The sequence below is a fragment of the Rhineura floridana genome, chromosome 10, assembly GCF_030035675.1.
Source record: "Rhineura floridana isolate rRhiFlo1 chromosome 10, rRhiFlo1.hap2, whole genome shotgun sequence".
Taxonomy (NCBI): domain Eukaryota; kingdom Metazoa; phylum Chordata; class Lepidosauria; order Squamata; family Rhineuridae; genus Rhineura; species Rhineura floridana.
In genome coordinates, this window is record NC_084489.1 from 8,038,420 (window position 1) to 8,050,905 (window position 12,486).

General features: G+C 42.7%; 1 protein-coding gene across 7 annotated transcripts in view; it reads left to right on the plus strand.

Moving 5' to 3' along the window:
• The window catches only part of GLI3 (GLI family zinc finger 3), a 438,381-nt gene that overhangs the window by 177,449 nt on the left and 248,446 nt on the right, over window positions 1-12,486 (plus strand). For all 7 annotated transcript variants that reach the window (XM_061585984.1, XM_061585983.1, XM_061585985.1 and 4 more), the window contains one exon: window positions 808-840. In XM_061585984.1, the coding sequence (XP_061441968.1) occupies window positions 808-840 (33 nt within the window). The remainder of the gene's footprint in view (window positions 1-807; window positions 841-12,486) is intronic.

Below are 12,486 nucleotides of genomic sequence, written 5' to 3' on the forward strand. Positions count from 1 at the left end.
TTTCTTTCTTTCTTTCTTTCTTTCTTTCTTTCTTTCTTTCTTTCTTTCTTTCTTTCTTTCTTTCTTTCTATTATTTAAATTTATATAAATTACAGCACATTCAAACCAGGGATTGTTCATGACTTCTTCCGGAGTGTGCACCAGGTCCAAACTCAGATTTGTTGCTGTGTAATATGTGACAGTATCCTAAAGTTGCAATCCTATACTACTTTACCTGGGACTGCATCCCATTAAACTCAAATGGGCTTACTTTTGAGTAGACATACACAGGATTGCACTGTACATTATTGGTTGGATTCAGACTAAGGCTACAATCCTGTGCACATGTTCCTGGGAGTAAGCCCAATTAAATTCTTTGGACTTTTGCAGTAAATAAGTTTAGAATCATGCTGCAAGACACTGAACCAGCGGCTCTGCATTGTATCTTGTACAAATAGGAAAGGAGGGAGGGAAAAGCAGATAGTACTTTCTTATCCCTCCCCCCTCCCCATTTTAGTGACCATTGGGGGGATACTCTACTAATTATATGTATATGTCATTAATGTTTAAAATGAATCCTCCAGTTATGGTTTCTTTTTTTAGATGATGCATGTGATTTATATCAACAAATTATATCAACTGATTTAACTGGTGCAATAACAGTGGCAGTTTAGGAAATGGGTGTTCTGAAATAAAGACAGATTTTGACAAAGTAGGCAATAACTGACTGAAGCACATGCATTCAAAAATCATGACACTTCTTTCATAATCTAGGTGCCTAAGTTTTTTTATTAATAAAATAGTAATGTTTAGTGTGTTTTGTTTCAGATTCGGCCCCTGCTTTGAATTCCATAAAGTACTGTAAGTAAACTTTTTTATACTTGATTTATTACAGTGAACATTCATTTTCAATGATATGTTCCTATGCTATGTTTATCTCCATTTAATGTGCCATTTTTCCCCAACTAAAGGGTACTTGAAATAAACATGTACAGAACACTCTGAGAAAAACTCCCCAGCTGTTTGGGCTTTCCCCAAAATACCTGAAATGTTTTGTCTGAGGAGAAACTCCACAAATTATTTTCTAATTCACTTTAGATGACATATTAGCATTTGTAAACTTTTAATAAATATTAGTTGAGACATCTGATGGGGACCCTTTGAAGACTAATATGTAAAACAACAAAGGACAAGAAAGACTTTCCTGCCCGAATGGTCAAAACAAAAGCTTTAAGGTAATGTTTTACCTTTACTGTCCATTCTGCTGACATGACATATATATATATGTGCTTAAGCCACCTATCACCAATCCAGGGTCTCATCCTTGTCACTCCAAATGCTGTATCACCTGTGTGTACCTCAGGGAGACAGCCACTTTTACAAGCACTAGGACAGGCAGGACATATTACATCAAACAGAACATCACCTGCAGGTCCTGCAATATAGTTTACATCATCGAGTGCAAAAGACCAGGATGTCATATCCAATACGTAGGAATGACCACAACTGACCTACACATGCGCTTCAGGAACCACAAGTCAGCAATCTTGACAAAAAAAGTGGAGCAACCAGTTGCAAAGCATTTTAACATCGAGGGTCACAGCCTGTTGGACTTTTCCATTACAGCGATAGAGATGCCAGCAGATCCAGCAGTATTGACCAAAAGGGAGAACTTTTGGATTTAATCCCTGGACACATTGGCACCACATGGCCTGAACCTGGAGGACAGTACCACCACTACTTAGCTTCTGCCAATGAAGCCCCTCTGAGCATTCCATCCTCAAAGCTCTATAACTGCTACCTTGGTAACAGCATTTGTATGTTGGCAGCTGATGAAGGCAGAAGCTGAAACGTTTTGTTAATACAATAAAAACCTCTGTTTGGTTAGTCACAATTAGGTTTATATATATATATTAGGTGATTAACGGAATCCTTATAGGGATCCAGAGCAAGTTTGAGTGAATTTCTGTTTGTTGCTTTCAAAACTGTCTTAGTTATATATAGTTATATATAAAGTTATATATATAACTTTATTAACTTTTATATATATATATATATATATATATATATATATATATATATATATATATATATATATACATATATAAAGAGAGAGAGAGTTTTGAAAGCAACAAAGAGAACTTCACCCAAGCATATATATACATGAGCAACCAGTCAGAGTAAAAACAATGTAGCAGCTTTGAAGATTTTACAACTCCCCGTTGTGTGCACCCTCTGAATTGATTCCTGAATCTAGACCTTTGTTCCATCTAGACCAGGGGTGGGGAACCTTAGGCCTGGGGACTGATGCAGCCCTCTAGCCTCTATCCACCCTTAGGATTCTGCCCAGGCTACACCCCTCAACTTCCCTACTCCACACCCTCCTTGAGTGTTTTTGTCTGCCTGAAATGTGTCCTTGAACTGGGATAATGCCTCTTGCGTGCCTGGATAAAGGATGGAGAGATCTTTGTGGAGATGTGTGTAGAAACTTCTGACTTTTGTATGACTACTCTATGAAGAGTCACATCCATTGAATCTCCCATTTTTGTCCCTGGTTCCTGACCACATTTGCCTCTGGCCCCAACTGCTGGTGGTATGCGGCCTCTGAAAGGTTGCCTCAAAGGAAATGTGGCCCTCAAGCAGTAAAAGGTCTTTCCAAGGTCTCAAGCAGAGGTCTTTCTGAGCTCTATTGCCTGTGGTTGTTTTAAGTGGAGATGACAGGGACTGAATCTTGTATGAAAACATGTCTTCTGCCACTGAGCTCGGGCCTCTCTTCATAGTTAAGAGATGACTGAGAATTAAGGCAAATAGGAAAGAGAAAATACCTGTCTGATTTCTAGAACTGTTCTGTTCGAGCCTAGGTTGATCCAGACTGCATTACTTCCAATTCCTGTTTCAGGATTCCCAGTGATAAGTATCTGATTTCCAGACTTTTCCTGGGATGTCTAGATTTGTCCACATTTCTGTTCTTGATTCCTCCGTATATATTATGTATCCTAGTGGATCACTTGTTGTGTAACTAGAGTGAAATGGGACCTGAACATGAAAATGTAACCTAAGGGAGTTTTCACAAGTGATAATAAGCACATCTGTCAATCTGGAATGTTATATGTATGGTAGAAAGCTAAAGATAGCCATTTAAAAAATTGAATGCGCATCTAGTCAGCTTTTTCATTTGTTTTACATGTGTGGGAAATGAAAAAAAAGTCACATGAAAATTACTCAAGATAATCACACTGAAAAGGACTTGTATTTTTCTTTTTTTAAAAAATAAAGATTTTATGGCCCAGATTCTAATACTTCTTGCACCTGCACATTAGGATAGGGTGTGCCAACAATACAATCTCCAAAAATCATGATGTTACCCTATTTTGCAGTTACACTCTTTTACAGGAAAAGACACTGGTGCAAATTATTTATAATTGTGTATAAAGTTGGAATGCCTTCAAGACACCATAAAACAGTGTTGCTTTGTCTCCCCCCCCCATTTCTTGCCTATGGGAAAGAAATAATTATATGAATATGAATCAAAAAGTATGAAAAATGACCAAGTAGCATATCTGTCAAATCGTTTTCCTGATGTTAAAGTTGTGGCTTTCCCCCCTGGAAATCTAAGGAAGTGACTATTTCATACCCTCCCATTCACAACATGTATCCTGGCAAGCAGCCAATTCTCCTGTTCAAGTGCCAATTTCTTTTCTCTTTGCTTTCCCTTGCTCATCGTTTCCCCTCTGTGTATTCCTTGCCTGTTGGGTCTATAACCAGTTTAGCAACAAGTAGGGATCATAAATATTGTTCTTTTCTCTATGACTCCCCTCCCCTCATTGGCTTCACTGCAGTTCCTGCGTGATTGCTGTACTCCACTCTTCTTTTTTTCTTTTTGAATTGGTGACTTGTGTTAAATTCTTTTCCTTAACCTCTATGAACACTTGATATGACATACTTTGTCAGTTATAAGGGGTGTCCACATATATAAGGCTTTTCCTTTGAAATTATGTACCACAAATGACTGGGAAATCTCACTTGTGTATTGATGGGAAATGTCAACATTTAAACTTGGAGTTTTGTACTTTGGAATCCTTTCATTAGTATAAAATATATCCTGTTAAGTAGCTGTCATGTGCATAGAATCCTGGTGAAGTCTCTCCCCTCCCCTTTCTTTTTTAAAAAAGCTTTTTTGCTATACAGTAGGGCCTCACTCATACGGCAGGTTAGGTTCCAGACCCCTGCCGGAAAGCAAAAACCGCCCAAAAGCGGATCAGCTGTGGCATGGGGGTCTGAACCTAACCTGCTGATCGCACCAGAGGAGGAGAAGATCAGATCTTCCCCTCCTTGGGCGTGATCGGCTGGAGCGAGAGTCTGACCGCCCCTGAGAAGGAGATGATCAGCTGTAGCGTGCTACAGCTGATCTTCCCCTCCTCCAGTGCGATCAGTTCAAGCAGGGGAGTATCCTCTGGCGCGATCAGCTCAAGCTGGGGAAGAAGATCCCTCCTCCAGCACGATCAGCTTGAGTGCAGGGAGCTCCAGCCCCCCCTCCAGCTGATCATCCCACTGGCGCCGAATTAACGGAACACCGATAAGCAGGGCGCTGAGAAGCGGGGCCCTACTGTATTGATACATTAATCTGAATGCACATGTGAGAAGATCAGCTATTCCAACTATCAACCATCTTGTTGAATGAAACAATTTGGCTGCATTTATGTTTCTGTTAAATGGTTATGAGACCCCATGATGGTTTGGACCTCATGACAAGTTGTAGGTCCCACCCCCTGCCTTCCTCCAATAGTCCCTTAACAGTACAGTCCTGTACACATCTACTCAATCCCATTGAGTTCAGTGGAGCTTATCCCCAGGCAAGTGAGTATAGGATTTCACCCTTCGCCAATTGTTTTCCTCCAACTTTGAGGCATTTCTTAATAGCAGGTTGGTTTAGGATGTACAACACCAACCCTTTCTGAAAACATTTGGCAGTCAGAATTGTTTTTTTGTTTCCCATGACATTCTTTTGATTAGCCTGAGCAGGAACCTATACATTTGTCTTGAACATTTGCTTTAGGTATAATTGAATGGGAAACTGAGGCTAATGCAAATTTTTTGTATAAACTGCTGCAATGTACATAAGGGCATGTGTGCCCTTCTCTTTATTTTCAACAGCTGATCAGTAGTTAACATGTGTAGTTTGAAAACAACCATTAATTGCTGATGTAAGACTCCTGGCATCAGGAAGAAATATGTGTGCTTAGCACCTTGGAAAAAGCGGAGCAGATCCTATTTTGTTAACATTTACATGAATATACAGTTCAGAAATAGTGGAACATACTTTTCCTTAAAACAGGAGTTGGCATAGCCTCTCCCTTCCCAATTCAGTTTAGGGTTTAATGTGAGGCAAGGTTCATGAGATTGCAACTCTGGAATTGGTTTTCAGTATCGGGGCTTTAGTCTAAAGGTGGAGAGGGTCTTTCCTCCTCCACCACCGGTTTACAAACATTTGGGATTAGATGAAAGGTGAGAAAGTATAGCGTTTAACCTCTAATCTTTTTATAAATTGAGCACTGCTGTAATTTCTTTTTTAGTTAAGCAAGAAGTTAAAGAGTATTACATATTGGTTAGACCGAGAGAGCTTTTACGTAAACATTGCCTGGCGAAAAGAGGAAAAGGAGAACCTCATTATTTGTTCCTGGTCACCATTCAAGGACAGCAAGGTCATGTCTGTTGTAGAGGTCAGACTCCTTCTGTTAATCTAATTTTAACCAGTGACAATGAGAGCATGTATCTATAGGAAAACATTAAGCACATGCTGATGTTTACTTTCATTGTTTGCACTCTGTTACCAAAAAATGGATAGTGTGTCTGAGTGACATTTGAGAATGACTGTAGCTTTGGGTAGCAAGTGAGAAATTCTTGTTATGAAAGGTGAATCAAGCTACGTTTATAGAAAGAAAATAGGCAAGTTGATAGTATGGTTGTGCATTAGTAGTAAAAGCAAATGAGCAAAAATATTTCCATCCATTCCCCTATAGTTAATTTCTTATTTACGCCCATTGTTTGACACAGTGGAAGATTAACATTAGGACAACGTAAAAGTTTTATTTTCGTTCAGTGTATTACTTTTATCCCACTTTCCTACCAAAGTATTCAAAACATGTTACAAAATATATGAAATGCCTGACAACAAAATAAAAACAGTGTCAAAACAAAATAATAAGTAGTAATATAGAATATAAAATCATGCATTAAAATAGGGAGAACATTTTTTTTTAAAGGCAGCAATTAACATTCCCTGGAGGTTCCTGGAGGCCTGTCATTGGCCTTGGGATGGCGCTTCCCTGTGTTCAGCAGGCAGGGTCCACTTCAGAGGACCTCACCCTGGGGCAGGGGCCATCCCGCTCTCTCCAGACCGGCCCTGCCTGCTGCAGTGATCAGCCGGGTCCTGCTGAGCTCCTTAAGAGCTCAGTAGTTTCTTTTTCAAAACCTCACCTTGTTTCTTCCTTCCTTTTCCCCTTCTTACCCCTCCCACCTGGCCATCCCTAGTCTAGAGCATGGGGAGGATTTCACTTAGGCGCCAACACAGGTGGCGCGAAGAGGGAGTTACCTGCGGGTCACATCTTCTCTTTAGCAGAGATGCGACTGCTTTGAAAGCAAATGGCTGCTGCCGCACTACTGAGCCTGTTCCCACCATAGTGCAGAATGAGGTGAAGGGCTGTACGGTGGCCACGGAGGACAGGAGTGGCTTTTTTGGGGGGCCCAACCCCCACCATAAGATTGGGTGGGGCCACAGCACACAAGGGTGCCGTGGCAGAGGAAGACCTGGGCTGCCTTTCAGAGGAACCAGAGGTATCAGCCCCTATGCTTATAGAAGAGGGACAGGGCCAAGGATTGGCGCCAAGTGCGCATAGTTCACAAATGGAGGGGGTGAGTATGGAATTTATGCATTTCCAGGGGAAACAGGAGTTTCCTAAATTCCTTGACTGGATTAAAGGCATAGTGGTCAGAGAAGTACAGGGAGTGGGTTCCTGGCAGTCTGCAGGTCCATCTTCCACTGTGGGTTCACCACTCAATGCCCTCCCCTTCACGAGAAAATAAAAAGAAAAGTGGAAAGAGAAAGCACTCCCAGAAGAGTGCACAGGCAAAAAGGAAGTGAACTAGGTCTCTTTCTCCAGTAACCTTCTCTTCTTTGTCATCCTCTTCCTCCTCCCATTCTCCCCCCTCCCACTCCCAATCATCCCCAGAGCACAGGAGGGGCAGCAGTAAGAGCCGAAAGCATATTGCTAAGGGCAAAGCAGCGGCCAAGGGCAAAAGCTTACTGGGTAGGAAGAGGAGGCATAGTAAGGCGGTGGTGACCACTTTGGGGTTACCGTCTGACTTAGGGAGCCCATCTTCCTCTGAGGACAAGGAGGAGGGGGAGTTTTCAGAGGAAGAGCTGGAGGCTCCTCCCTCAAAAGGCAGACTTTTCCAGGCAAAATTTTCCCCAGCACTAGTAGCTAAGAGCTGAGAGCCACTGTGGTGTAGTGGTTAAGGTGTTGGACCACAACCTGGGAGACCAGGGTTCGAATCCCCACACAGCCATGAAGCTCACTGGGTGACCTTGGGCCTGTCACTGCCTCTCAGCCTCATGAAAACCCTCTTCATAGGGTCGCCATAAGTCGGAATCGACTTGAAGGCAGGACCTTTACATTTAGTAGCTAAGGCTAGGCATATCCTGGAACTTCCGGAAGAATGGGAGGACACAGAAGCCTCAACACCTTCTTCAAACAGCTCCGGGTCAGCTTTTCCAGGTGGCCAACCACAAATGGCTACCCTTCCCTTTCCAGACCCTTTCATGGCCTGTGGAGACAAGAATGGGCGACCCTCACGAAGCACAAACCAGTGCATAGACTTGTCAGCAAGCACTATTCCTTTCCAGTGAAGGTGATCGAGCAACTGAAGGTTCCAGCAGTCGACCTGCCTGTGGCTGCTGTGAGCAGTCATTCCGTCAGAGGGAGAGGGGATCCTAGAGATCCTTGTGATAAGCGCGTAGAAATAGCTCTGCGGAGGGACTTGGAATTGGAGGCAGCCGCCTTCTGGGCTTCAGCAGCTACATCAGTTGTGGCACGAGCCTGCAAGCTTTGGGCAGAAGAGCTTGCTTCCAGGGAGGATGTTCCCAAACACATTAAAGATGGGCTGAAAAAGCTTTCTCTAGTTTTGACTTTCCAAGCAGATGCTTCCAGGAATGCTTTACAGTTCAACACTAGAGCGATGGCAGCCAGTACAGTGGCACGTTGCAACATTTGGCTGCGCAGCTGGGATGTGGGTCCTGCAGTCGTTGCAAGCTACTCTTTTAGTGCTTCCAAGCTGTTTGGGATCCCCTTGGCAAGGTGCTGGTGGAAACAAGAGACAAACAGAAAGCTCTCCCGAGCTCCAAAAAAGATGACCGCAAGTACAGGCAACTTCAATCCTTTTAGGGGCTTGGGCCATATAACAAATAACGTTCATCTGGAGGCTACAAGTCCCATTGAGGGAAGTCAGACAGATCGTCGGGAACTCCTCACACAACCAGCACACACGCTCTTACTCTTTGGGAAGCAAATTCTAGAAAGGAGCAAAGAATGAGCAGTCTGCATGACGTCAGGTCCCCGGCCTCACAGGAGCCATTGGGGACAGGGTTGTTCAGTTTGCACACACGTGGGCAGGGACCACGACAGATAGGTGGGTCCTCAAAACCATTTCCTATGGCTACTCCTTGGAGCCGCAGATCGCAGGACAGGAGGAGCTTCCGAGCCGCCCACCATCCCTCCACTTCACCTACCTTTCTCTCTGCTGTTTTTTGCAGTGCACGCAGGGTCGCCATCAATCAAGATGGTGGCCGAGGTTTCCGTAAGGGGCTGAAGCCTCTGTCACCATCTTGGTTGATGGCAGCAATGCGTGCATGTGCATGCCATCAATCAAGATGGTGGCAGAGGCATCAGCCCCTTACGGAAACCTCGGCCGCCATCTTGATTGATGGCGACCCTGCGTGCGTAGTGCACTCAGCCGCAAAGAACAGCAGAGAAAGGTAGGTGAAGCGGGGGGATGGCGGGCGGCTCAGAAGCTCCTGTCCTGCGATCCGTGGCTCCTGCCACGGATTGTGGAAGGGGAACGGAGGGGCCCAGGGCAGGCTGGTGCCGAAGGGCGCCGGCATGCCTGGAGCTGGCCCTGCCCACAAGTCTCAGCAACGTTGTAGGACTGGTCTGGGAAAGGACTGGATGGCCCCTCCCTCAGTTGAGGAGGAAAAAAAGATTCTGGACCTTCCCTGTGTCAGCTGACGGGAGGAACCATTCCAAGGAAAGGATTGCCTTCCATGTGCCACTGGGGAACATGTAATTATAGATATGCCACTTTTGAATATGGTTCCACTTAGTTTCCATGCAGATATTAACAAATGAAATCTGCAATGACATGTTGCAGTGCTGTTGAGGAATCCAGCCATTCCATTTTCCCTCCTCATTTCTGGTTTTCTTTCTTCCCAATAGTCAGTCAGCATTCCTTATCCACTGTTTTGGGTCCCCACATTAAAAAAAAACCTCAGACCTGATAATATCTCCCGTGTGTGTGTGTGAGTGAGTGAGAGTGAGAGTGTTGTTTTAGCTATGTAAACAATGACACTCCTAGCCTGAACATCAGAAATAGAGGGCATAATGATTATTAAACATCAGTATATGTGTTCTCCATTCTCATTTGCCTGTTTCTAAGTCTGGTCAATCATTGGCTGAGCTGTTGTAACGTCATGGAATGTTCAAGAACATTCTAAATGTTCAGGTTATAGGTGTTTAGTAGACTGATAAATAATGGAGCTTTGAAAGGCAGGTTTGAGAAGGGGTCTGTGTTAAATGGTTAGGACCTTGGTATCTGAAAGAATGGATAGACTAAAATCAAGAGTATGGGAAAATGTGTGGGTTAGAGTTCTTAATTTTGGGGGGCCTTAGTAGCTAGCCAAAATTTGTGGTCACCAGTATGGTGCCCCTCACCCAGTAGAGGGGGAGGGTAGGGATCTTTAACATCACATTGTATTTCAGAGATCCTTGGATTGCCTCTAGATATTGTCCAAGGTGCTGTGCTGCACTTCTGAGGTGTCTGGAGTGCCTACAAAGTACAGCATGACTGTAGAGATGATACCCGACTCCTCTCCCTCAAGCTTCAAGCTCAGAATAATGGCTGAGGTCCATGTATATTTTGCAGTGCTGCCAAAGCTCAGTGACATGAGTGAGCTGCAGCCCTGCTTGAGAGGTTGGAGCAGGGTATGGGGACAGAGATTGCCCTGCAGTCATGCTGTGTTTCTGAGATGCTTGGAGCACATTCAGAGCACTGTGCTTGATCTCAGTGCTTGGAAAGAGGGCAGGGGATTATCCCCACTGACATGCTGCACTTTGTAGGCACTCCAAGCATCTGAGAGGTGGAGCACAACTTTTCAGAAGATCCCCTGTCCCCTCCCAGCTTCAAGCTTGGGAGAGGATGCCAGGAGTTCATTACTCTTACCAAACGATGACTAGATGTTCACCATGATGAGAATTTTGAGCATATTTATATATATATACCTGGTCTTGAACTTAGAGGGACAATTGTTGGCACACGGGGAGTGGATTGGCAAAGGAGCAATACATTATTTGGTTTTCAAACTCTGGTAACCTTAAATTTCTATATATCCCAACAGCTTATAATGCTATTTTTTGTTACTTTTTAAATTTTCAAATATTTTGCTGGAAGGTATGTGCTTGAAGCTGAACTCCCTTTTGGCTAGTTTACCTCAGAATTGGAGGAATACCAAAACTCATTTGTTTATGCTTTTTTTCTGTCTCGCAAGTATTTCTGTGTTTTAAGGTTTGTGCGATGCCTCTCTTCAGAACAATAGGTTCTGATGCTGTAAAAATGACCAGTTACGTCTACCAAATTGTCTTATAGCTACAAGTACTGATATTTTGATCAAAACTTTTCTCCATCTTTGACAGAAAGCAATAGAAATAGTAGGAAGTTACAGCAAGTTCACTCTTTTTGAAAAGTTGTACTCTCTTAACAGTGAATTCTCTTCTTGGTAGGCAAGTAGAACTCCCAAAAGTGTCAATAGGAGGTCTGCATGTCAGTTTAGGGTAAAAATGAGCTTTTCTTTCTTTCCTCTTGTTCTGTTGTCTTGTATTTTATAACCAAAGTTTAGTCAATTTAGGTTCCCTTTTCATGCATTATAAATCCATTTTAATTTACTGCAATTTCATCACAATTGGTATTTTCTCCTTCCTCCTAAAAATATATTTTGTGAATATATAATTGTGAATTAACGCAATGATTTAAAAACAAAACAAAGAAAGACCATGATTACAGTGCGTGTCTGGGCCTGGATGTAAAAAAGCTTGCCACTTGTTTAATTGACTGTATTGGGACTACTAGTTTTTGTTAGTTTGTTTTGCTGTTTCTATAAACAGAGGTGAGCAACTAAGGCTGCAAACCAATGCATGTCTACTCAGAAGTAAGCTCCATTGGGTTCAATGGGACTTATTCCCAGGTAAGTGTGTATTGGATTGCATCATATATGCTGCAGACTTCATTGAAAATGTGTCATAGGTTGTTGGGCCATGGCTGATTTTCATTTTTAGTTACATATAGTGAACATGATTTGTATGCTGTTTCACATGCATGTGGTAAATGCAGAATAGCAAGGAACTAGATTTGTTGTATTTGTTCCCGCTTTTGTTTTGTTTTGCAGTTGTTAATTTCAAAAAGCTTTGAGTTTCTTGTTGTTGTTATGTGCCTTCAAGTCGATTACGACTTATGGTGACCCTATGAATCAGCGACCTCCAATAGCATCTGTCATGAACCACCCTGTTCAGATCTTGTACGTTCAGGCCTGTGGCTTCCTTTATGGAATCAACCCATCTTTGTTTGGCCTTCCTCTTTTTCTACTCCCTTCTGTTTTTCTCAACATTATTGTCTTTTCTAGTGAATCCTGTCTTCTCATGATGTGTCCAAAGTATGATAACCTCAGTTTCATCATTTTAGCTTCTAGTGATTGTTCTGGTTTAATTTGTTCTAACACCCAATTATTTGTCTTTTTCGCAGTCCATGGTATGCACAAAGCTCTCCTCCAACACCACAATTCAAATGAGTTGATTTTTCTCCTATCTACTTTTTTCACTGTCCAACTTTCACATCTATACATAGAGATCGGGAATACCATGGTCTGAATGATCCTGACTTTAGTGTTCAGTGATACATCTTTGCATTTGAGGACCTTTTCTAGTTCTCTCATAGCTGCCCTCCCCAGTCCTAGCCTTCTTCTGATTTCTTGACAATTGTCTCCATTTTGGTTAATGACTTTGCCGAGGTATTGATAATCCTTGACAAGTTCAATGTCCTTGTTGTCAACTTTAAAGTTACATAAATCTTCTGTTGTCATTACTTTAGTCTTCTTGATGTTCAGCTGTAGTCCTGCTTTTGTGCTTTCCTCTTTAACTTTCATCAGCATTCGTTTCAAATCATTACTGGTTTCTGCTAGTAGTATGG